Below are 25,613 nucleotides of genomic sequence, written 5' to 3' on the forward strand. Positions count from 1 at the left end.
AAGGGTGTGCCTAGGGAAACTATTCAATAGATTACCTTCTTGGCTAGGAATCGGTACGTGGATGCAAACAAGGACCCATGCTGCAAGACTAACAAAGTCCTGTTATATTTTCAGAGTTCCTGTAAAACTCAACTGAATCGAGTAATGTCTAAAAGGCTGGAGAGTTGTGACAAATAAACCTGAGTGGGCTCATTTCCTGAATAACAAACTACATCTACATTCTGGGAACAAACGCCTATCTATCATAACAAGGCTGATTCTCCCCCAGACGACTCTAAGGATAACAGCAAGATGTGACTTGTTTAAAGGAACCTCAGGGTAGAAAATCATCCCCTTTGGCACGTTGTCTCCTCCAAACAGTGAATTTGAAAGTTGAGAGTGCCAAAGGTTGGAGAAATCTGTGCTGGCTCCATTTACATTGAAATCATGCCACTTAGAAAAATAACACCTTTTGGCAGCCTAACTATTCAAGTTTAGCCATGATGATGCTAATGTTCTGGGGAGACAGAGCAGTGTTTAAATTAGTGTCACCCCATATCTTCCTCTTCGTAGTTTTGCAATCACGCCATTCCTATGATGTAAATAAATGAGTCATTGATACAATTTTTCATGTCCTGGAATGAACTACAATAGTATGTGTGTGTCTGTGTTTATGTGTGCGCTCTTCTTATGTGTAATCAGTGGACTCTGGACCTCCATGCTGGCACTTGAGAGGGCGAAGGCGATGTTGTCTTTGTATGAACATATGTTCATAACTAGTGTGAACCGTTTTATTTAGTTTATATCGAATCAGTAATCCATCTGACTGAACAAACCAATGGCAGCTCTCACCGTTGAACAAACCAACGGCAGCTCTCACCGTTCAATTCAAAATAATCTCCTCTTTAGTGAGCATTGGCCTGTCCAAGAGTAAAGTAGTCTGCCAGTACTAAAACGACCTCAGAGACATGGGAGACAAATTACAAAACGTGTGAAAAACCCAACAGGTACCAAAGTAAACAAAAGCTTGTGAATATCTCCAACAGGACTACGAATAGCCCACCCCCATCAACTTCCACCTCAGATGGATCATTTGGTGCTTTTCTGAAGTTTGTTTCCAAAGGATTGCTTGTGATCATACACAGTGTAAACTAACCGAGCGAATAGAGCTCCCCAAAATGTTTAAATTGCACTGACAGGGAAGGGTTGAATGTACACTCTGACCATCTTGCATTATAATCTTTGTGTATAAATATATGATGGACAACATTTTGTGTTTTGTGCTCAATGTGTTTTATTTTCTCTCAGATGAATGAGGAGAAATTACAGAAATTAAAAAAACATCATTGCGTTACTTGACATCGAAAAAAGATTAAAACTCAAGGTATATATACATGTTTGAGGAGCACACATTAGAACATGATATTTCTCCTGGTTCTCAAAATAATAAATACTATAGGTGGTAATGGATGAAGCTCTGTGTCATTCATGTTACACGGTACACTTTAGGTCATGGCGTGAATATTGTGCATCTTTCACTGAGTTGGTGGCTTAGTGGGCTTTGACAAAGGACTGGTAGAGGGAGGTGAGCTGGGCCTGGAGATCCTGGGCGTAGGGGTCCAGCTTTCCCTTCAGATCCTCTGCATAGGGGGCCACCGCCTGCCTCACCATCAGGGCTCTCTGGGCCATCTCCACCTGGACCTGGTCCGCCATGGGGATGACGGTGTCCTGGAACTCCTGCAGACGCTGGTCCACTCTCTGCTTCAGCTCCTCTGTGTAGGGCCCCATCTTGCTCTGCAGCTCCTTCACACTCTGCTCCAGGCTGATCTTCAGCTCCTCGCTCTTCTGCACCAGGGTGGTCTTCAGGGCCTCGGAGTCCAGGGACTCTGCGTAGGGGGCCAGCTCCTGTTTGAGCTGCTCCACTCTCTGCTGGACCTTGGTCTTCATCTCCTCTGCGTAGGGCTCCAGGGTGCCTCGGACGTTGCTCAGGTCCTGGCTCAGACGCTCCCTCAGCACTTCAGCCTCCACGCCGATCTTCAACACCAGGTCCTGGGCCAGGGGGGGCAGCTGCTCATGCAGGGTGACTGCATACTGGCTGGCCGCATCCGCACTCTCTGTCAGACGGGAACTGGGGGAGGGACAGATATTAACATGGTGTTGGTTTTTATTAACTTCCTGCACATAAAAATCAAAGCACTTTTTATACTAATGTATAATAGGTTGACATTCAATATTTTATTTTCATGATTAATGATTGGAAAAGTCTCATGACTTACTTTACATCCTGTCCCAACTGGGACTTCCGGATCATCTGCAGAGTATCATCAGCTGTCTGTGTTGCCTGGGCAACGTAGGTCCAGAAGGCATCAGTGAGAACCTCCAGCTGTGGCTTGGGCTCGTCGGCATAGAAAATGTTGCCGTTGCAGCCTGGAATGAGTCAATATTGATGCGCTTATTTTTCAGTAATCAAACTAGTTAAAAGCTATATAAGTATATAGCTTTTTACTAGTACTAATAGAAGTTGCTATTTGTTCATTGAAACTTTTCATGACTACTTACCAGAGAAAACGGCGATCGCAAGAACCACAAACACCTTCATGACTGTGTTGTTTTTCTGAAGAAGAAAAAAGCAGAGCGTATTATAATAAAGGCTTTGCTCCTTGAATCAAGGTAGCTCCTGTCAGGACAACTCTCAACTTTAAATCAAAGAGTAAATCTCACCTGGTTGCCTGTCTTTTGTCTCTTAGAGGTCAGTGTATCTGTGAGTGTCAGTGCTGGGCTTTTCCATATTTATACCATGCGGTTGAGTGTTGTAGCAAAGAGCACAAAGTCCAGAAATCACTGCCATGTTGTCACTGCTGGCTACTTCCTTTTCCCCTCTCCCGCTACTATGAAAGATAAGGACTATGATTGTCACAAAAATAGAGGAATTATAGGCTGTATACAATCATAACTAATTCACTTCATAAATATTTTTGATATTGTCTTTTTTTTTCTCATTTCTTATCCCTCTTTTTCAACAATGGAGGAGATGGTCACTTGCCGTCCACGTAGCTCAGTGCTAACGACCAACAGATAACTCCAGATAGCCTCAGTGCTGTCATGCTGATGGACTTTGTAGTATGGTCAAGCCCTGTGAGTGAAAGGGCATTAGCCGCTCCTCAAACACCTTCCATGGCACTGCTACACTACATGAGGATTAACTATTGCACATCTGCTACATTTTTCAAGAAAGAAAACTCCCAAAAAACTAGAATATGCCATTGTAACAATGTACAAAAACAATGCTGTTCTTACGAAACGCTGTGGGCTTAAGAACTTATCATTCAGAGAGCTAATGCATTACCTTCAGGTACTCAACAGGTATATATTTCATGTTTTCAAACCATTGAAGATTGTTTAACTTTATTGCTGTGGAAACAAAGATCAGCTCACCCCTGGTTCACCTTACAGCTCACCCTTAGGCCGACTTTTTGGCATATTTTGATTTACGTCACAGATCCTGGATCAGCTAGAAACCACCATTAGCCATTTGAGCAGCGGCTAGACGTGGTTTGGCAGAACATGAAACAATACAAACATAATAAAAATAAACTGTTTCTGCTGAAAGTCCACCATCAAAGATGGACGAGAGGTTATGCATAATCTGAGTAGCCTGAGATGAACCATACCCTTTCAAATGGCACTGCGTCAGGATTCCATGGACTGTAATACTAAAGGGTGTTCCATCACACAGGGCATTATTCATGATGTGATGATCCAATAAAGTCATGGATCTATCCTGTATCCCAATCTATCCAATATAGTAATGGGTCAAACCCTTAGCCTAACCCCATCGATTATAATTATGACAATCAAGTAACAAGTAGGCCTACGTACAATTTCGATAATAACCACATCTCTATGAATCTATGAATGTGTGTTTCATTTGATCTCCACACATTTCAAAAAAATATATTTTCACATTTAATTCACATTTCTGATACTTCAGTCTATAATTGAAAAAAATGCAGAGATTTGACTTTGGGCCTGTCTAGGATCTGGGCTGGGCTGGCTTGGGACGAGTAATCTACATTATATTTAAGTTCTTCGAATCTATAATTTATCGCTGTTTACAAATGATCTTTCATAGATCATCAGCCTATTCTCAGCCAAAGGCTATAGTAGCCTAGCCATAAAGACGTTGAATTATGAGCGACTGGCTGATAAGTGGAGGAGAAAGGCAGCACGAGAGAGCGATGCGTGCTCGGCACATGTGGGGGGCATGTGTTGAACTAAGTCAATCACTGAAGGTGCTCCGCCCCACGCGTCGGACAGTCCCGAGTCCAGAACTCCGCATCACGAGTCCGGTACCCCCCACCTGGAGTCGGGAACCCCCCACCTCGAGTACGGAACACAGCAGTATTGAAGTGATTATTAGCCCTGATTATCATCAGTGACGTCCTTTTGAAAATCTAAGACGGATTGGATGTAATTTCATATGTTCCCCTTTAAATTACAAACCTTATAGAATAATTTTTAACATGCCAACACAGATAACCGCAAAAAGGAAAGAAAAACCAAAGAAACGCAAACCAACAAAGAGGCGGGCCGGATATGTTAATGAGGGGCCGCCTCTGTAATGAATAGGCAGGAGAAACCCTGCTCTTGTGAGCTCTAAGGAAGCCAAGGTGAGTGACGAAAGACTTTCAATGCACCTTTGAACATTCCCGCCCCTTCTATTCCATTTCCCTCCAGTCCCCGTCTGACAGAGCGTGACGACGTTGGCTGCCAGTATGCGGTCCCGTTGCACCATCAGTGGCCCCCCCATGGCCCCGGGCCTGGGGTAAAGGGCCAGTCAGGAGGCAGAGGTGCTGAGGGAGCCTCCGAGCCGGGCCCTGAGCCCCGTCAGAGGCACCCTGGAGCCCTACGCCGAGGAGATGACCAAGATCCAGCAGAGGAGCAGCTCAAACAGGAGCTGCAGAGCCAGATGGGGCCCTACACAGAGGAGCTGAAGCAGAGAGTGGACCAGCGTCTGCAGGAGTTCCAGGACACCGTCGTCCCCATGGCGGACCAGGTCCAGGTGGAGATGGCCCAGAGAGCCCTGATGGTGAGGCAGGCGGTGGCCCCCTATGCAGAGGATCTGAAGGGAAAGCTGGACCCCTACGCCCAGGACCTCCAGGCCCAGCTCACCTCCCTCTACCAGTCCTTTGTCAATGTTAACAACAGCTTTATCAGCAGACATTGGGAATGTATTACGAATATATTCGGGTACAAGTTATATTTTAAAGTTTTTGGACAGTAAGTTGTGTATGTTGATGTCTAAGTTTTTGTGGTCTGTGATCATGTCATATCTGTGTATCTAAGAGGAATATTCCAATAAAAGCATTATATATTTTTAAAAAGTGAACTTTTTTTTTTTATGCTATATATAAATATATATAAAAGGAAAGCAAGATTAATCTATTGAGGCATTTGTCATTCGTTTTTTCTGAATTTGTTTTCAATATCATCTTAGTTTTACTTCTGTTTAAAACTGGCTTGCTACTTTTTTTTGGAGATTGTCAGTTTTAACTCAGCACACATAACACCATTAAACATTATTTGTTCACTTTAGACAGATGAATAATCACTTACAAACGACAAATTAATTGACAGAGAAGAAAACATAAGAATTGTTCACTATAATTATAGGTTCATTGTATCTAGTTTGGTAGACATACAGGTTTCAGTTACTTATGTGTGCGTTTCAGTTATTTATGTTCTTTCAAAGGCTCTTTGAATTTTTCTATTTAAGTAAACGAAAAAGGTTTTCTGGTCAATGATCTAGTTTTTGTTAACAATAATAACTTTGCCGTAAAGTAAAAATTTAAGATCCATGATACACATGATTGATTTCCCTGCAACTAAACATCACAATGTAGCCACTCATTACATCATGAAAATTGGATCATCTCAATATAATATTTCAGGACGTTGGTTAGAGTTGACGCATCTTCTCTTGTTTGGGAATGGTTAGTTTGAATGGTTGATGGTTGATAAATGATGATGGCCTGGTTTAAATTAAGCCACCTAGGATATAACCTGACAGAACATATCCCATGAAGCATCTAGGATACTATCACAAAATCAATAATGTAACATTAGCAATAATTCTGTATTTGGAACATCACTGAACACAATGTACTCATTCTTCAACAATATCAGAAAAACGTACAATAACATTTCTGTAAACTGCATGCAGCCCTCCCCCGTTTATTCTGTATCTGGTTGCCACATTCCCCCCCCCCCCCCCCCCCCCAGCCCGCTTCCACACACACACACACACACACACACATGGCGTGTTGAGAGTTGCCCCAGCGAGTCAAGATGTATTTGCCTGATACACCTCTCTTTCACTCTGCGGCTGTTGATCTCCTGCCTTTCCCCGTCGCAAACAACATTCCTCTCCTCTACCCCCCACTGGCTTTGCACACCTTTAACCCTCCAACCTCCAGAACGAGGGGTTCTGAATCACTATGTACTATGTACCACTGTACCATGTCCTTTCAACATTACTGAAACATTAAACAGATGTATTTTTCTTAAATTTTTTTGGTTGTAGTTTTGATTTGTGTTCTAGAGCAGAGAATAATTTAAGAAGACTTTAGGAATATTTTGGACTCTTAGTCGTCTTAATTAATAGCAATAGCAATAGCTTAGTTAATAGCAAATGCAAGTAACCTTCTGCAAGGCAAAATCTTTCTTTTATTCTTTTACTCAATGAATATATTGATTCATATATATTATGATGATGATGGTATATAACTTAGATGTATAATCTATAAAGAGAACTACAGTGTTAAAACTTTTTTTTTGATTCTGGTGATATGATAATAAAATACACAGTATGATACAAGTACAGTTCAATATTTTAAAGGAGAACAGGAGATCACGAGTTCACTTGGGAGCTACAGTAAATCTGAAGTTAACCCACAGTAGCACCCTGTTTCCTAATTTGGCCCACAACACACATCGCCAAACTGACGGTGATCGTGACTCAAAGGCTGCTGACATCTGGTAACGCTCACCCAACACTGCACAGGAAATGAAGCCAAATGCGCTCAACCGGCAGATTCAGTGTCGAGGCCTCTCACCTAGATAAACTAACTGAAGTGATGTCACTAACGCATGTTCAAACCCTAGAGTCAAACCCATCCTTGTCTTCTTGTGAACCCCAGAGTTGTTGTTGTTGATGTTAATGGTGGGCTGTGCTTCCCGGCACCCAAACTGCTTCTCCAGACAATGAGCTCATCAGAGGTCACAGATGTTCATAGCCTGTTTGGTAGCTCAGAAGAAGCAGAAGCTGCATGTGATGCAAACCTGTCTGTTTGTCTGAAAGTGACTGCCTCTTTTAGTTTCTGTTCTTCTATGTTATTTAGGGATGTGTTTGACGGTCATTGACCTGTGCCTGATTCTGTGCTTACTGTACAATAATTGGCTTGAATTAACATTTTAATATATTTGCTTGTGGCTCTACCTGTAATTATACTGGCCAGATTGACATGTAGGCCCAATATCTTTATGAAGTGATAATAATATAGCCAGCCCTGACACCCGCACAGGTGGGAAAAAGAGTTCATGCCTGCACATGACAACACTATACGAGATTATGCCCAATCACAGAGTGAACAAATCAAATATATAATCCTTCTATTCACATCCTGCTAAATTTAGTGAACAGAGGGAAAAACAAGAGCTGGTGGCGTGACAAGAGCTGCACAACACCGATTAAATTGCTAATGTCATGTGTTATTGTGTGTTATTAAACTGGACTAGGCTTGTTGGAGTGCTGAACATGCAGAATCTCGGCTCCCCGCCCCCGCGTGGCACAGCCTCCCTCTGGTGAGGAGCAGCACGCACAGCCTGGCAGAGCCCCAATAGAACAGCCGTCGCTTTCTTACCATTGAGTCACCCAGCAGACTTTCTTCCCAACCACTTACAATGTTTTCTTTCAGTTTTTTTTCTCCAGATTGAAATAAAAGGCCATAAACGACAAACAACTACATAGGGGTTGCACATCGTAAAGGCCTACAGGTAGAGGTTGAGGGCATTGGGGTGGGAACCAAGAGCCTTCCGGTCGGGAATCCAACACCATCATCTCTACCATGTTGCTCCTGTCTTCTAGTCCAATCAATTTAAGCCATTATTTTATTGGTGAATCCATTATTTTATTGGTGAATCCATCATGTTATTGGTGACTCCATTCATCAAAGATGCAGTATCAAAAGTTCCCATGTCACATTCTACGAACCCCCCAAAACCCTGAACCCTCTAAAGGCCACGGAAAACTCACCCAAGCTCAACTCTTACGACGCTAACCCTTCCATGAAATTGCGTGCTATAGCTGAATCCAATTATGTGGTGCTGTACAGCCACCAACTGATGTTCATTGGGTAGCCTTTTGAACATTAGCCAATTCATGGAGAACAGTTTTTCAAGTTTTTTGTTTAAAGAGCAAAATAGGCCCAGGCAGACAGGGAATGCTAGTGCTAAACATGGAAGGAGAAACTATAGTTTACTGCACAGTTGGAAAAATAACTTATCTTTGTACATTGGTGTCAATTAAAGCTTTTTTCTTTCATATGAAGAAATAGTGGACCGCATTTTAACATGTTTGTGATATGCCCCTGAAGAAATCAATGAGCATGCACAAACAAGACCGAAATCTATATTTTTATCATAATTTCAGAACATTACATTCTGGGAATTACTAGAAAACAGGACTGACTCAAGGGACAAAGGTCAGGCCATGATTGGTTGACCCTTGACCTTCCAAAACGGACTGGCTTTATCCTAATCCTATCAGTGGAGCAGATATCTAAGAGCACATAGGTGCTGGTATTTACAGCCCCAATAAAATGTCAATATCTGTAAATTGTTTCTGAAGAACAACTATTTTCCTGGGTTTTATCTAAAATCATACATATTTAAAAGGGTAGCAATATGACACTCAAATATAAAAATAAAGAAGCCTAATTCAGAAAGGTCCAACTATAGTTGTTGTGGTGTAGGGCTTTCTTGTCCTCAGTCCTGGTCTGATGGTAATCCTGTCTCTGTATGGCCAGGCTCAGTGTCCCCAGGTTTCAACATGCCCTGTTCTCTGATAATCGGTTCTGATGTGGGAGCCTGGGTTCTCATGATCCACTACAGTACATCATACAGACCTTTTTTTTAAAAGCAGCACACTTTCTCCATAGCCTACATATGGGTCCTATAATATAGGTCGCTTTGGCTAAGGCCAATGTAGACAGTGGAGGCCTTGAATACGTCTATGCGTTTAGGCTACTGCTGCTTGTATGTGGCGTTAAACAACAGGCGTTGGGGGTCGTGTGTGTGTGTGTGTGTGTGTGTGTGTGTGTGTGTGTGTGTGTGTGTGTGTGTGTGTGTGTGTGTGTGTGTGTGTGTGTGTGTGCGCGCGCGTGCGTGAAAGCCATTAGGCCATCTTTGTCAGAAACAAAACAATTGAATGCGAAAGGAATTGGCACTTAGGTGCGTTGAATTGTCCGCAATTTTACGCACTTGCGGGGGTCGAGTTTGAATTCAAATGCATCTAGGTCGATTTTGAATTCAAATGTAAGCCTACGTGGAAAGGGTAATTTAAATACTGGCGCGATTGGCCATTCTGCTCCGATCGCAACAACACCTTTTGTATGCAATATGTGACTGTATAGCTAATAAAACCACATGAAGCAGGTGAGAAATTTAACAAAATCTAGTTTAAAGTTCCCAATCTTTGTATTACAAGTAGGCTAGGTAAGAGCACAGTTGGAGCTTACATTTAACATGCCCACATCGTAACAGTCGGACACCACAAGCATGCAGAACATGCCCCTTCAATGAAGATCGAATTATAAAATACGCTGAGATGCATGAGTGTGTTATTTCCTCCCTATTGAATATTGAGGCCTAGGCTATCGGGTAATGTAACGTCGCCCCGAGATTACTCAATCACCGGTTTCAACAATAAAACCTACGAGACCTTCGGACGGCAGTAACGGTGGCACATTGCGTGGAGGTTATTTTTGAATAGACCGATCCTTCTCATCATCACAACCACGTGGATGGATGCGCGCACACACACCCACTGGGGCGCGCGCCCTGCGAAAGCACGCAGCAGCGCAACCTCCAGGGATCATATAAAAGTCCTGCACCGCTGTTCCAAAGTCAGGAAGGATCTGATCTCTCCAGGTGAGTGGATGAGCGGCTAGGCAGGAGCATCCTCAACTGCGTCTCCTAACTTCTTATCATTTTTCGTTTATTTTAGCGATACTTTTCCTGAATGCTAAATTTGGTTGTTTCAATACTTGTAACATGTAATTCGAATTGGGTAACTATATCATTGAATGCAACAAAGCATTTGAATTTAAGTTGCTAGTTCGATCCCCAGCTCCTCCTAGCTGAGTGTTGATGTGTCCCTGAGCAAGACACTTAACCTTAACTGCTTCTGACGAGCTTGCTGTCGCCTTGCATGGTTGACTCTGCCGTCGGTGTGTTAATATGTGTCTTAACCGATGTAAGTCGCTTTGGATAAAAGCGTCTGCTAAATGCCCTAATTGTAAACCTACATTATTTATTTTTTAATCAAAGAGGAATTTACATGACTATGTTCTGACTTACAATCACTAAACTATTCACAGTATAGATAGGAGTAAACAAATATGGAGTGCTATAGCTTGTAGTTCACATCTGCATTTACTAGCCTTCATTAACTTTGCATTCTCTACCTTTCCCCCAATAGTTGAATCTGTTTAATCGAACAATCATGAAGGCTGTTGCTCTCATCCTTGCTCTTGCATTTGTTGCAGGTAAGCACGTCTATCATTTCACCACACTGCATTTCATACTGCCTTCCTTGCTTGTGATAACGTGCTCTGCTCTCTTTTAACTTAAGACTCTGTTTTCCCCATGTAGGCTGCAATGCCCGCGCCGTGCTCCCCCTGCCCACCCAGACCAACTGGGAAGGCTCGGTGGATCAGTTCTGGCAGTACATTGCCGATCTCAACACCAAAGCCGATGGCGTGGTGGAGAACATCAAGGCCTCCCAGATCAGCAGGGAACTAGAGTAAGAAACTGACCCCCGTCTTGCTGTCTTCGCTGGGGTTCTGTGTGCTCTGCAAATAGGGCTCATTGGTTCAACTATTTGCATTCATGCTAAATCCTACCTCTAATTTATTCAGTCAAATTCAATACAAAGAGCTTTATTGGCATGACGAATAAATACGCGCACACACACTTATCTTCTGCTCTCTCCCCCTCCTCCTCCAGCACCCTGATCACCGACACCATGGCCGAGCTGGCCGTGTACCGGGAGGACATCACCACCAAGCTGGGCCCCTACGCCGATGACACCAAGGGCCAGCTGACCCAGGACATGCAGCTGCTGACCGACCGCCTGCAGAAGGACATGATGGACGCCAAGGAGAGGAGCGGCCAGTACCTGGAGGAGGTGAAGGCTCTGGTGGAGCTCAACGCGGAGGAGGCAAACACCCGCCTGGGCACCTACACCCGCAAGCTGAAGAAGCGCCTGAGCAAGGACACAGAGGAGATCCGCAAGTAAGGACTGGTTCAGGCTGGGACACAGGGCGGGTGTGTGCGGCCCTGGGAGAGATGCACTGGCTTGGCACAAGAAAAGGATTGGAAGACGAGGAAAATGATAGGATAATGATTGGGAAATGTATATAAAGTGGTTTGCATACATTTCCCTTCTTGGTTGAAAATGAAAGGAAAATTAAATGCATGTAAAACAGTACTATATAGTATGCATGATAATAACATTGTTATTGTTATTGTTCATGGTGGGGCTGAACTGTCTAGATGGATAGCTAACCCCTATGTTCTCTCGCTTCCTCCCCAGCACCGTTACCACCTACCTGGGCGAGGTCCACTCCCGCACCACCCAGAACCTGGACATGGTGAGGGGGCACGTGCAGCCCTACGTCAGCCAGGCCCACGGCAGCGCCAGCGAGAAGCTGGGCAGCATCACGGCCCTGCTGAAGACCCAGGCCGACGGTCTGAGCCAGCAGCTGGAGACCCAGGCCGAGGGCCTGAAGACCCAGCTGGAGTCCACCGCTGAGGAGCTGCGCACCACCATGGAGGAAAAGATGGACCAGCTGGGAGACATCCTCGCCCCCTTCGTCGCCAAGGTCCGCGAGCAGATCCAGACCATCACAGACACCGTCCAGGAGAACGCCGGCCAATAGATTCTCCTAAGATCACAGGGTTGGGGAAGGGGGGGGTTAGATGATTCATGATGAGCTATTGTTTTCTTTGAGGGGGGGGGGGGGGAGTTGAGTGTTACCAGTGTGTGTGTGTGTGTGTGTGTGTGCATGTGTGTATATGAGGGGGTGGGGGAGGTGCTCGATGGTGTGTTGACGATCGCTTTAAAGTGACTTGTCAGCACATCTTAGCACCTGCCTGTTAGATCCTGTCTTCCTGTTTGGTGTTAGATCAGTGGTGTCCTTCATCTCCTCTTGTCTCTCCTGATCCCCTGAACCCCAGCCGGTCTGAGGCCCTGTCCAGAGCCACTGCGTTTGAATGCTTTACATCTGCTTCGTTGAGTGAAATCCTCTTTAACCTTGATTCCCAAGTGCACTGAACCCCGTGGTTGCATATTATGAAGCCACCAGTATACCTACAGTTAATACCCAAACCATTTAAGCACCCATGTCTACTTTAGATTAACACTGTTTGTGCTTCTCAAATGTGAGTGAAAGTCTTTGAGTTCATTGTGAGTTCTACACTTCACCAGGCTACCTGATTGTTCATTTGTTCAGGCTGAAGTGTAACGGAACAATGAATAAAAAACAAACAAAACCAAACTGTTCTGATTTGCTTTCTTAAATATTAATAATCTTATCAGGGGACTCGTAAATGTTGGATAATATGGGTTCACATACAATAAAATATATATATGTCATCATGTAGCCTAGTTTACTTCTAAGCTACATCAAAAAACAAGGCTGTCAAAACGAATCAGTTTCAGCAATGACCAACTGATCATCATTGAGCCAACTCCTTCTAGTCATCTGTAAAACATCCATTCAAAATGATTATTTCTGTAGAATTTGGACGTGTGGTTATACCACATCCTTGGTGGACCATTATGTGTCTTGCTCTTTAATATGTATTTCTCCTTCAAAAACCCTCCAAACATGCAGTCGTGCCATTTTCCTAACCTTTGCTCTGAACTGAAACTCGTTTTCTAAAGTTGGACTGGTGCTAACTATTTGACCAAGTGGACCATATGGTAAGTTGGCTACCACCCTGACCCCCGCGGCCCCCTCCAGACAATCTTCTCCTGCCCCCCCCCCCACACACACACACACACACACACACACACACACACACACACACACACACACACACACACACACACACACACACACACACACACACACACACACACACACACACACACACACACACACATTTCCTTTCATTGCTCGCCCGGTTTGGACATGCTGTGATTTGCCCTCACATTCCGCTTTCTCCATCTCGGGAGGTTGTTTTTCAACGTGCAGCAGCAGCCTCCCCCGTGTCTCTCTCCTTTCGTTGTTTATGAATAGAAAGGGACACTCGAACTGTTTGTGCCTTTATCCCAGACACAGGTTGGCTCACGTTGGCGCTCTATCCAGGCAGTCGTTGCTCCAGTGCTGGCGATGTACTCGCACAATCCAGTACAGACACGCATTCCTGCGCGTAAACATGCGATTGTGCTCCAGCTGAAACTCACCATCAAACGAAACTCTCACGGGTGGGGATGGGGATGGTGACTATTATGGATAACTTTATCAGGTTAAAAAACAAGTCAATAAGTCTTCTTCACATTGAAAAGAACAAGTCAGTCCTGCAATACATTTAATTTCACAGTAAATGTCTCAATAATTAATCGGAATTCTCCAAAATATGTTAAAATGCTCTCTCTCTACATATTTCTCTAATTGTAATACAATTATATTCCTTTAATTTAATTCATTTAATTAAAAACATTGCTTAAGTAGTATACACAGGAAAGTAAAATAAGGTACAATATCTCTCTCCCACTCTCGGAGCGTACAGGATGAGTGGGAATCTGAAAAAAGCTTGAGCTCAGCCTGGCTTCTCTTCTGTAGTGCGCAGCAGAGTTCAGCAGAGGTCGCCCTTCGTCCCTTTTTCAGCGCCTCCCCACCCTTGACCCGTCCGCTGGCTCTCTGATCGACCAGCTGTGTTGCTTCTTGTTTTTTAAAGTTTAAAAAACTTTAAAACAAGAACTCCAATCCAAAACTCCAATCCAACCCAAGTGACGCTTTCATTGTTAATAATATGAATACCATTGATCCTTTCCTTCTTAAATATTAACAATAGTAATTATTAATTAATTAATGATATCAACAATAATAAGTAAGTGCTGTAATCTTGGCTTTTTCTATTTGTCACAAGGTCTTCAGATTCACAGACTTGCCTTTGTTATTACAAAACTGCCTATTTGAGACAAACACACAGATAATTAATAGCCTATATATATTTGGAATATTTTATGTGATAATGCTGTTGACTGAACTCAGAAAAGTCCAACCATAATGTCTAGCACAAAGTCCAAGCAAGCAATTTAGAGCGAACAAATCTGCAATATAACTGGATAAGTTTGTTGTTCTGCTGTAATTTGTTTAGCTCAATCTTTGTGTGGGACTGACTCCATTCCACAGTTAACCTCTCCTATGCCACTATCTGAGTTTTCCATCCTTCGCTGAAGGGCTCTTGGCATGCTAGAAACAGGAAAATCCCAAAGAACTCAGACTTCTGCCCATCGTTTCTGCTCAACAACCGACACAAAGGGCTGTTATATAAGGTGCTACCTAGCCTGTGAACGCTAATAACCTCTCCTCAAATTACCCCACAGAGATGTGAACCTTGGAACGAGCTTTCTCCTTCTCAGCCCCCGCCCAACCCACTTTGGCACATGACCCTAATTCCCCCAAAGGCCTAAACACCCAGGATGTTCATGTTAATGCTCATTTGGAGAGAGACGATTGTGACCCCCCTGATCTTTTGTTCGGAAACGTTCCTAAAACTCATACTTAGATCAACACGTAACCCTATACTGTCCATTTACAACGAACCAGGCAGATGCAGATTTCATCAACTTTGTGTGATAAGATAGGCCTGTTCAGACAGCTGACGGGCCCAGTCTTGCATAATAATTAGCACCTGATTGCAGACTTCTTGGTGTGAGTGACTGGCTAACTGCTCTCTCTCTCCCCCTTCCTCTGTAATGCAAGGAGACTGTCGTTTACCCCACTGTGCCAAACTCACTTATTGTTACCCAACAGACCCCAAGCTGTGATGTCTGGCTTACTTCCCCTTTCTAAGACATAGACACATTTAGCGGGAACAGGCAAACATATGGCCGTCTGAATAACAACTGGTGGAGGATTTCGAAATGATGTGAAGTGTAAAAATGTCTCCTCCCTAGACTAAATTGGTCAGATTAATAAGAAAGCAGAAAAACAAAATGTCCTACAGCAGACACCATAGAAGACACAGGCCACTCATAGAACATCTAGAACTCCGATCTATGAACTCCAGCTCAACATTGCTTTAAGTCGGTCCAAACCCTTCATTTTAACCAGGTCCTCAATTCATGGTGGTAACTAGTTCATTTAAGACTTGAATGCTGTATGTTTCTCTATTGTGAGTGTTTATAATGGAAATATGGCCCTACAACAACCCAAAATGGCCTATGACACAATATTAGGTATGTTTATCTTTTATAAGAATAAGATTGGACTCCTTTAAAAGTGGTTCATCATCTTTTAGGCATTTCAACTCCCACACATAGAGGGCCATGGGATGAGACCTAACAAATGAATTGAACTTAAACTGGGTTAAAACATATTAATAAATACATTAATAACTTTAGGTTCCCCAGTGAATCGGCACTCAGCTGTCCCCAGATAGCAGCTGCCATGTGGCCTGGACAAGGCCCTGCCACACTGCAGTGCACAAAGTGTTGTGATTGCTTCACAGAGAGCATCCATTTGAAATCTGACCTCTATTTCCACATCCCTTTACGCCCGTCCAAACATTTATTACCAGGACATCAATTCATAGTGGTAACTAGTTAATTTAAGAATTTAAAGCTAAGGAGTTAAGCCTGTTTCTAAGGGACTGTATGTTTCTCTATTGTGATTGTTTATAATGACCATATGTCCCTACAACGACCCAAAATGGCCCATGGCGCAAAAATTGTTACGTTTGTTTTGTTATATGAACAAAGCTGCAATCAAATCAAAAACACAGTTCTAAGGACACCCTATTATTATTTAGACAAGTTACTAATTAAAGAACAAAACAAAAAGTAACCACTCTCTCAATGCGTTTACATAAAACTATGTAGGTCTATCAATTGTTGACGCTTGATTTGTAACTGAACTTTGCAACTGAACTCCGCAATTGAGTGATTTATTTATCATTTATTATTACAGAAATGTCATTCTCACACACTCAATCTAGAGTGATCACAGATAAAGACATAGAGGGACACAAGTATCTAGGTCACTGGTCAGTGCATGTGTGTGTGCGTGTGTGCGTGTGTTTGTTTGTGTGTGTGTGTGTGTGTGGGGGCCCTTATGTATGTACCCGCCCTGAAATGAGCAACCCTTTAAAAAGCCAAACCGAAGGCATGCAAACACACCCACATTGTTTTCCTTCCCCTACATTGTTTTTTTGCATCTGGAACAGGTAGGCTGATTATTTACTTGTTCAATGTATCTGGTTGGTCAGTCAAAAGTTTACTTTTATTATTGAGTAGACAATTTGTAGCATTTTGTGTTATTACGGCTGCCCAAATTGTCTTAATTGTGGCTATTCTGTTGAAGTAACTGTTTATTTATCTATGTCTAAAGTACTGTGACAATGTTAAACACCGTTTTTAAATGTGGTGGTCTGGCGACACCTAGATGTTAATTTAGTAGAGCAATGTTACACAAGCACAGAGAGGAAGGTTATGTGAATACATTCATTTTAATTCAGGATTAGGTTATGGTTTTTCATTTAATTTTCATTTTTTAGAGACTTCATTTTTAAAAGGTAACAAAGTATTTTCTTGTTGTTCCGGCATGTACCAAAAAAAGGAGAAAAAAGGGGGAAAATAATGAAGCCCTGTATATTCCGTTACAGATTTCTCAAAATGAAGCTTTACCTCGCAGTTGCCGTCCTGTTGCTGGCTCTCGCAACGCAATCAGGTGGGCCCCCCTCACATTATTTTACATGAACAATCCCCCTCCATGCATCACATTGCATTATCACCCTGCAATCCTCTCCTCTCCTAACCTGCTCCCTCCGTTTCTGTGCTCCCCTCAGAGGCCCAGGCTCCGGAGGAACCGACCCCTGCGGGTCCTGATAGCATTGGGGACAAGTTCAGCCAGTTCGGGGACACAGTGGCCGTGCTCGGCCAAGACATTGCCACGAAGACCCAGGACGCCTTCCAGAGAGCTCAAGACAGCGAGTTTGTCGTCAAAACTAAGTAAAATAATAACTAAAACCTTGCAAGTATTTTTTTCTCTAACACAGAGGTTCCCTTCGATGTTTTACGCATGCATAATTTCACAAGTTCTTTATCTTTCTCCCGCAGGACCTGGTTCAGCGATCAGTTGGAGAAGATGAAGGCAAAGTTAAGCGAGATTGGACAATAAGAAGGAGACCAATTGTCTGCAATGAGCCAAAACCCTGTCAGTGGTGCCTTGTGTGGCGCCTTGTGTGGCCCTTTGACCTTCTGCCTCCCCCCCCTCCGCCCCCACTGGGTTTTGGCCGCAAAGAGGGTTGACTGTATGCATGGCCTTATGCCCAATACACCTTGCTTTGTATCGCTCATATAATCTTTGTACACATTTTGTGGAAAAAGTGCAATAAACATATGAGCAATAAAGATCATTTTATATATATACACAATACATATATTTCTTCATTTCAAAATCTGTAACTAAATAAAATATTTTTGAAAGAATCAAAAATTCTGAATAAAAATTTGAATAAATCTTTGTCTTGTTTCAGCATTGTTTTAAGAAGGATTATTTTTTTGTCAATGATTAGCCTTGGCTATGAACAATATGACCAACATTTACTATAGCATACAGAATAATTAACTAATTAGCCTACACTTATATATGTAAAATAATTGTATCAAATGACAATATCTACCCAATATAGTTGTAGAAATAATAAGTCAGTGAACTTTTTTGCAATCATTAGACAAATGCATCAATCTTTTGGAAAAGTTAAAGCACTCCGGCTGGCCAGGTCTTATAAACATGTTAAACATATTTACAGTGATTCAGTATTATGCCTTATGACAAATGTGCAATTATTTGAATATCAAACTAACAAATTTCCTTGAAAGAACAACATATACAAAGGATGGACAATTAGTAATAGATTATGCATTCTAATCAATATTTGGTATCAAAGGGCAACTGCAAGCAAACTAACATTTCACAAGAATCGGTTGAAAGTCAGTGTTTGTTATAGATTAATTATCAACTATCTGTACAAGTAGACCAAAATAATATCCTAGGATTGGGGAACTTTAGAAAGTGATGCAACGTCCGCTGAACCGAGCCAGCGGCCGTCAATGGGATCAGATGTTGTTTAATTGAGGGTTTAGCCCTTTAAATAATTATGTTAAAAGTTCATTACTGCTAAAGCAATCATTATATGGTTACAATTTGCATACATTTATTATATTTGTTATATGTGTTTTGTATAATTAAAACAGTTTAAGTAGCCTAGCATTAGTATTTTTTAACGCATATATTCATTATTTATTGCTGCTATATACCAATATTAATTTCTTAAAAAAAAAAGTAATAATAATAATATATATATATATATATATGTATGTAAATATATATATATATTATCTATATACATGTATATATATATATATTACGACTTTTTAATATATATGTGCATTCTGTTTTGATAATACTTTTTGCTACATTGCTACAACTTTATTGTTACACTGCTATGTGTTAGCAGTAGTATAACTGTATAACTGTTCAATCTCATTACTGCTATATATATCATCTTATTATATATTTAATACATATAGTTTGTATTTTGATTAAATCTTTAACTATTAAAAACAGTTTATAAGGCATTAAAACTGTTAAACATATATGATTGCTATAAAAATCCTCTCATACAAATATATATATATATAGCCTGTATAAATTATAACAAAATGTAATTCTTTGCCTTGGAGTTGGAGGCTCTATTCTTCTCTCATGTCTTCACACTGTGGATGGTGAGTCGATCAAAAGGCTGCATAGATAAGAACCAGGGATCAATGTGAAGGAATGGCCTCTTATGCATCTGAATTTAACAACGGGAACATTAATCTTTAGTTATTTCTGCACTCGTTTGATTGGCCAGAACACAAAGACACCAGGATGTTAAAATAATGAATATAATAACATTATATAATCCATCCCTCCAAGAGATTTCTCTTTCGCTGGAATGAAGACTTTGACTGGCCTGTATTCATATCAGTGCCTGTCTAGTATTCTGCAGTCCCAAAGGGCATCTGCACGGATATCCAGCTAAGCTACGTCAGCTAACTGTGTGCGTTTAAAGAAAGATACTGTTTATCACAGAAACAAATCTATCACAGCATGCTATGCTGTGTCTCTCTAGGGTCTAGCTCTGTACGTGAACCAGGGTACAGAGTTCATAAATAACTGCTCATCTGTAACTGTGTGTACATATGCATGATGGTATGCATAATGGTTTATTTTAATATTTTATGCTTTTATTAAAAATATAAGCTCTGATCCATGGCAGTATAGTCAAATTAAAGACTGCATTAAGACACTGAACTCATACGACTCCCCATACGCTCATACCAATCAATCCGCCTTGAGGTGAATCCTCAGTCAGTAGTGATTTACTCTAAAATCAATAAAAAAGTATCAATTCATAATAATAAAATAATCACTATCATTTGACCGTGACCATGGTTCACGTAGAGCCAAAATTGTCATAGTAACCTTTGACATATAAGAAAGCGGGACAGAAATGAGCTTCATCAAACACTGGCTGACCACAGGCAGATAGAAAGAAGAGCACTTCTTCACAAAGGGCTGTAAAGGTAGGCCACTTGAGGGAGAACGCTGTTTAAGTCATATCTTTTGAAAATAAGATAAATTACTGTAATAGCTGGGATTTTCACCAAGTTTTTGGCTGAAACGTTGGAGGTGTATCTACGGGAGGTTTTTGAGTAGTTTTCTGTGTGTGGGTGAATGGCCGACAGAGACGGCAGTAATAGTGATGATGTGACAATTTCTACATTACAGATGCATTGGAAATTATTATCAGTCTCACTCATTCTGGTCGTCCAAGGTATATTGATAACACATTTTCTTGTCGTTGTTTGTTCATTTTACATTTTGTTTTGGTAAAAAGTCTCATGCCCTGTTTCATTTTATACTTTATGTAGCATTGGGACCTCTTATGGCCCAAACCCCCAGTCCACCAGCAGAGGAGCCCCCGGGGACAGTGAGGGGCTGGGCAGAGAGAGCCAGGTATTCACCACAAAGCATCCACACAATGGACTCCCATGTTTTTTATTCATTTATTTATTATTCATCGGGTATGTTTAAATACAACCTGCTTACTTGGTTTGCGTGCAAACATTACATTACCAGGTGGTGTTGTCGTGTTGCATCGCATAGCTTAATTAAATGTTTAGTCGAATTTTGGTGTTGTGTTGTGATATATTGTGGTGTTATACCTGATGTGTAGCTGCAGCGTGTGTTGGGTTGTGTTATGTGGTAACACCTGTTGCGGATTGCGATGTTGTGTGATGCACAGTATATGAATGTGCACCTCTTTGCAACATTGGCAAACATGTTTGTCTGTGTTTCACAGGGCGGCCAGCACTAGAGTTAAGGAGACGGGGGAAATAATGTGGGACTTTGCTGGGTTTTACTACGAAGAGAACCTGAAGCCTGTTACCGATTCATGCTGGGATTGGGCCTCATCCACCACCAACTCTATGTGGGATAGAGTCAAGAAGACCATCGATGATTACAGACCATCGCAAACCAGCCCATCCGGCTGATCCTGTTCCCAGCAGTAGAGAAAGAACACCAGTCGGCATTTCCTCCCTTTGAACCTCTGATTAAGTCCGAAACCGCTGGGCCAAACGGTGAAAAAACATAATGAATAAAGGGATGTGCATCGAAGATTGAGAGGGAATCATAGAAATAGCATCATGTTATCGTTCCTCTTAACAATGGATGTAACGCAGTACAAGGTGACACTGACTATGCTGATTGTGTTTTCCACTCTACATTTAAATGTTTGAGATATGCCATGTTTGCATGGTAATAAATCAGAACACTCTGAAAACGTTTCTATGTGCATTATGTTGTGTCAGTTGGATTCCCTGAAAAAAAGAAGACAGATCATGCAATAGTTTATTTGCCATGACACGGGGGGTGGCAGGTGGTCACAGTAGGGGACTAAATTTGTTGGGGGGGGGATAGAGTCAAAAAACAATGTGATTATAATCAACTATTAGCCTATATCCCATCTGTCTCCAGGTGGAAGGGTGAAAGGTCAGGACAGTCTGCGGTCCAAAAGCTGGACTACGTGGGAAGAGATTTGTTGACTCTCACCTCTCACCCGCATCTACCCCCCCCCCCCCCCATTCCCTCATCCCCTGTCAGCAGACATTAAACCCTGGAGCACTGATTAAATCAATCGCCCCACAATCTATTAACCGATGCAACCAATGACGGGGTAATTTCAGACTCGGAGAAAAAAGTCAGTAGTAGAAAGTGCTTGTGTACTGAAGCAATGGCCCCCTTTCCCTGCAGTCCGTCATGTGCATGTCACGGGGGCATCCAGTTCAAACCCATATGGTACTTTGATAAAAAATGCTTTGGGAGACAGTTACACAAGCACATATTACCACACACTGGATTTAAGGTGATACCAAGTCCAATGGACTTTGTGTATGTGTGCATGTATGTGTATGTGTGTGTGTGTGTGTGTGTGTGGGCGCGTATGTATGTGTGTCTGTGTTTGTGTGTGTGTGTGTGTCTGTCTGTCAATCTGTGCAAAGGCGAGACAGACATTCCACGTCGGTTGAAGCCAAAGATCCGTGCGTGTACGTGTGCGCACACATGTGGGAGTGTGTGTAGGTGTGTGTCTGGTGACGTTGACCGCGTTCTCCCCCTATATCACCAGGGGCGGCGGAGCACAGAGTCACAGACAACTCACTCCCAGAGAATACTGTCACTTCTTGGTTCTGCACGTCTAACTCACCAGCAGGTAATGCAACGTTTATTCTCTTTCTGCAGGACTCAATGCTGTGGTAATTGATGCATCTCTTCATGTTATACTGTTTCATTGTGTCAGAGTCCATTTATTTTCTGCAGGAAACATGTTGTGTTATGATGGGAAATTATAGGATGGATATTCAAACTACAGACTCGTAGTAGTCAATTGTGAATTGCAATTTCTTTTTCTTTTCTTTTCAGAGATGAACGGAAAATTCGCTTTGGCACTCATCCTCTGCCTCCAGGGTAAGGCTGTGGTCTGTGGCCTTTAACCCCTAGTCAGAACTGTTTGCCCATTTGGGTATAATTATTCTTGTTAGGGTAAGACGAAATATGTGAAGGAACGTGATTACTTTGCACATCTGATTAATTTGCCCTATGCCTGGTAGTGTAGACTATATCTACATCTATGAAGCTATCGAGGGTCCGTACTAATATCTGGAAAAGTCCATCGAACCATTGCCTAAACGATCATTGTCCGACAGATAATCGACCGCTTATTCTGTAAAGCTCGTTCACAAATAGTCAACACACACACAGTAACTCCGACATTTGACGAAGCATGCTGATTAGTGTGTATAGACTCCGGCTTTAGCCGTTCTTAAAAGCAATATAAAACGTGCAACTCTCTAACCAGCGAATGTCCCCTCCCCGCCTCCTCCAGTCTCCCTGAGCCTGTGTCAGGCCCCCGCTCCGTCCCAGGAGCTGGTGGACAAGTATGAGGGTCTAAAGAGCGTCTTCTACCGCCGCTTGCTAACCGGCGTCACCAGAGCGCAGGCGGCACTGGGACCCATGATTGAGGGCATGGGCGACAGCGACCAGACCGCCAAGGCCTATGTGGAGGGCATACAGACCAGCCCCAAGTTCCAGAGCGCCGTCAAGATCGCCAGGTGAGAGTTAGTGAGAAGACAGGGAGCCTGTACGATGCAGAACAGTAGGAGATAGTAGTGCGCAGTTGAATGGGGTGCTTCTCTGACTGTAAAACCGTAAGCCTTAAAACACATTGTAAATTAATAGAACCACAGGGGTGCGTGGCTGATGCCCACAGACACACACACACACACACACACACACACACACACACACACACACACACACACACACACACACACACACACACACACACACACACACACACACAAACATACAAACACACACATTCATATAGTGTAGCAATGAGAAATGATTGGACCAGTAACAGCACAGTCTTGCCCTGTGCTAGTAGTCTGAGGTGCAGTATATAGCGTGTAGATGGGAAAAGACAAACCTTAACAAGCGTATCATGCATTCTGTGTGTGCACAGTGGCCTGGCCCAAGAAGCATCCCCCCTGGTGGAAAAGGCCCGCCTTGCCACCCTCGGTGCATATGAGCAGTACCTGCGTCCATACATCGGCACCTACCTGGACGACCAGATCATCCAGGCCAAGTACTTCCTGGACAAAGTGCTGCCCGTAGAGTAGAAGGACCGCCAGGCGTTGGAAAACCTCATCTTGCTATTTGCTTGTGATAGATATGCATCAGCGTGTAGAGAAGAACTGTATGCCAGCATAGGCAGTGAACAGCGGCGCTTAGTGAAAACACACACTTTTGCTTCTGTCTGAAATACTGCAGAAAAACGTTCTCTTCTCTTATTTTTCTGCTGAGAATGTGTGTCTAGTTACAAAAACAGCAACAAATCAACGCCGCCTATGCAGAAGAACATCGTGCATGTACAGTTTTTAGTGTTTGATGCACTGATTAAGGTTTGTGTTTGAGTGAGTGTCTGTGTGTGAGGAAAAATAAAGAAAAAACTAAATGTGTTTGGATTTGTTCTTATGTGTCCTCCGCTGGGTTTTCTACAAATAATGTTATGTCTGAACAAAGTTAAACATGAAAAAACTAAATCTAAAGTACGACTGGAAACAGGTCCACAAAATAACATACAAAATGATTGATCCTTACATAAACAGTTGATTGGCAATGTTCCTTGTGAAAACAGCTGATCTCCGCAGGAACAGTTTGTTCCTCCATCTGGCTGTCCTCCTCGTGTAGCAACCTTTAAACAAACTAAAACACTGCATCGTTGAACACAATACCGATTGAATTCCAAAATTGGAACTTGAAATGAATTGAGGCAATTAAAAACATTGCCCATCGGCCTTTGATCCTTGATATTAGGTTATTGATAAAATAAAATACAAAATTGTTTAGTATTTTATGATAGGAATATTAACGAAGTACATTTCAATCATATTAACAATAATCACATGATTTAGTTGAGACAGGAAGTCGGTCTGGATGGGTTAATTTCCCATCGGTCCTCTTTGAAAATAAACTGAAATATGGTGTCAACGACTGCCCTCTGCTGGTGATGTGTGATAATTAATTTAACGAAAAAGCAGCTTCAGGAGTGGTATCAAAAGTTAACTATTTTACAATTGTGGACGTGCTGGCTTCGACAACTGGTATGCAAAATAATATTCTATAATATGAACACATATTGAATACCTCCTTAATCAAACAGTTAACATAATAGCAGAGTTCAGGCAAAATGATAAGAAACCGAAAACTGACAATATCAACCCCAACACAGTCACAGACAGACACACACATGCACACAAAAACACACACACACACACACACACACACACACACACACACACACACACACACACACACACACACACACACACACACACACACACACACACATACACACACACACACACACACACACACACACACACACACACACACACACACACACGCACACACTAACACACACACACACACACACACACGCACACACACACACACACACACACACACGCACACACACACACACACACACACACACACACACAGGAAAACACACACACCACATGGACACACTGACACACATGTGCACACAGCAGAGACAGAACGGCATACAGTCCTGACCGAGATGTACAGGCAGTGCACAATCAAAGGTCTCCTGAACAGAGGTTGAAAGGTGCTTATATATCCATCCAGATTAGGAGTCCTCTGAGGGAGCAGTACTTGGGTCGAAACAGTGGATCAATTTTCTACTAAAGTAGTAGATATCAAATCTACATGACTCAGAGAATCAAAGGCAAAACCACATCATCATGCAATCATACTGTATAATGCCTTGAGGTTCAGCATAATGGAATCCATGGATTGTTGGCAGTATCACACAGAATTCACTCCAACATATTTGTGACTGATAAATAGATAAATATTATATGTAGGTGTTTTTACACCGATTAAAAGTACTGAACCATGTTGTAACTGTCAAAGTATGTCATTTTA

At 42.3% G+C, this 25,613-nt stretch overlaps 4 protein-coding genes across 4 annotated transcripts; 3 read left to right on the forward strand and 1 right to left on the reverse strand.

Moving 5' to 3' along the window:
* Nucleotides 1–1,248: 1,248 nt before the first annotated feature.
* On the reverse strand, nt 1,249–3,076 carry LOC115553333 (apolipoprotein A-I). Its single transcript, XM_030369472.1, has 4 exons — nt 2,701–3,076; nt 2,539–2,593; nt 2,256–2,406; nt 1,249–2,107 (listed from the first exon to the last, which is right to left on the reverse strand). Exons 2-4 carry the CDS (start codon nt 2,576–2,578, stop codon nt 1,531–1,533), a joined length of 768 nt encoding a protein of 255 aa, XP_030225332.1. The 5' UTR covers nt 2,579–2,593; nt 2,701–3,076; the 3' UTR covers nt 1,249–1,530.
* A 7,000-nt stretch (nt 3,077–10,076) lies between these two features.
* Nucleotides 10,077–12,818, forward strand: apoeb (apolipoprotein Eb). The gene is made up of 5 exons (XM_030369473.1): nt 10,077–10,188; nt 10,739–10,805; nt 10,912–11,062; nt 11,266–11,553; nt 11,855–12,818. The coding sequence occupies exons 2-5, from the start codon at nt 10,763–10,765 to the stop codon at nt 12,198–12,200; spliced, it is 828 nt and encodes a 275-aa protein (XP_030225333.1). The 5' UTR covers nt 10,077–10,188; nt 10,739–10,762; the 3' UTR covers nt 12,201–12,818.
* Nucleotides 12,819–16,602: 3,784 nt separating this feature from the next.
* Nucleotides 16,603–18,017, forward strand: apoc1 (apolipoprotein C-I). The gene is made up of 4 exons (XM_030369474.1): nt 16,603–16,719; nt 17,158–17,222; nt 17,341–17,503; nt 17,612–18,017. Exons 1-4 carry the CDS (start codon nt 16,628–16,630, stop codon nt 17,670–17,672), a joined length of 381 nt encoding a protein of 126 aa, XP_030225334.1. The 5' UTR covers nt 16,603–16,627; the 3' UTR covers nt 17,673–18,017.
* A 4,057-nt stretch (nt 18,018–22,074) lies between these two features.
* Nucleotides 22,075–24,121, forward strand: apoa2 (apolipoprotein A-II). Its single transcript, XM_030369475.1, has 4 exons — nt 22,075–22,314; nt 22,524–22,568; nt 22,987–23,212; nt 23,626–24,121. Exons 2-4 carry the CDS (start codon nt 22,526–22,528, stop codon nt 23,780–23,782), a joined length of 426 nt encoding a protein of 141 aa, XP_030225335.1. The 5' UTR covers nt 22,075–22,314; nt 22,524–22,525; the 3' UTR covers nt 23,783–24,121.
* Nucleotides 24,122–25,613: the final 1,492 nt, after the last annotated feature.

Source organism: Gadus morhua, chromosome 11 (assembly GCF_902167405.1).
Source record: "Gadus morhua chromosome 11, gadMor3.0, whole genome shotgun sequence".
In the NCBI taxonomy this organism is placed as follows: domain Eukaryota; kingdom Metazoa; phylum Chordata; class Actinopteri; order Gadiformes; family Gadidae; genus Gadus; species Gadus morhua.

Excerpts from the sequence above, each read along its gene's own strand:
- apoeb (XM_030369473.1), top strand. The coding sequence starts at position 10,763 with ATGAAGGCTGTTGCTCTCATCCTTGCTCTTGCATTTGTTGCAG. Across the intron at positions 10,806-10,911 it reads TGCTCTTGCATTTGTTGCAG|GCTGCAATGCCCGCGCCGTG; the intron begins GTAAGCACGTCT and ends TTCCCCATGTAG. Across the intron at positions 11,063-11,265 it reads CAGATCAGCAGGGAACTAGA|CACCCTGATCACCGACACCA; the intron begins GTAAGAAACTGA and ends CTCCTCCTCCAG.
- apoa2 (XM_030369475.1), top strand. The coding sequence starts at position 22,526 with ATGAACGGAAAATTCGCTTTGGCACTCATCCTCTGCCTCCAGG. Across the intron at positions 22,569-22,986 it reads ACTCATCCTCTGCCTCCAGG|TCTCCCTGAGCCTGTGTCAG; the intron begins GTAAGGCTGTGG and ends CGCCTCCTCCAG. Across the intron at positions 23,213-23,625 it reads AGCGCCGTCAAGATCGCCAG|TGGCCTGGCCCAAGAAGCAT; the intron begins GTGAGAGTTAGT and ends GTGTGTGCACAG.
- apoc1 (XM_030369474.1), top strand. The coding sequence starts at position 16,628 with ATGAGCAACCCTTTAAAAAGCCAAACCGAAGGCATGCAAACACACCCA. Across the intron at positions 17,223-17,340 it reads GGCTCTCGCAACGCAATCAG|AGGCCCAGGCTCCGGAGGAA; the intron begins GTGGGCCCCCCT and ends TGCTCCCCTCAG. Across the intron at positions 17,504-17,611 it reads GAGTTTGTCGTCAAAACTAA|GACCTGGTTCAGCGATCAGT; the intron begins GTAAAATAATAA and ends TTTCTCCCGCAG.
- LOC115553333 (XM_030369472.1), bottom strand. The coding sequence starts at position 2,578 with ATGAAGGTGTTTGTGGTTCTTGCGATCGCCGTTTTCTCTG. Across the intron at positions 2,407-2,538 it reads TGCGATCGCCGTTTTCTCTG|GCTGCAACGGCAACATTTTC; the intron begins GTAAGTAGTCAT and ends GACTCATTCCAG. Across the intron at positions 2,108-2,255 it reads CAGTTGGGACAGGATGTAAA|TTCCCGTCTGACAGAGAGTG; the intron begins GTAAGTCATGAG and ends TCCCTCCCCCAG.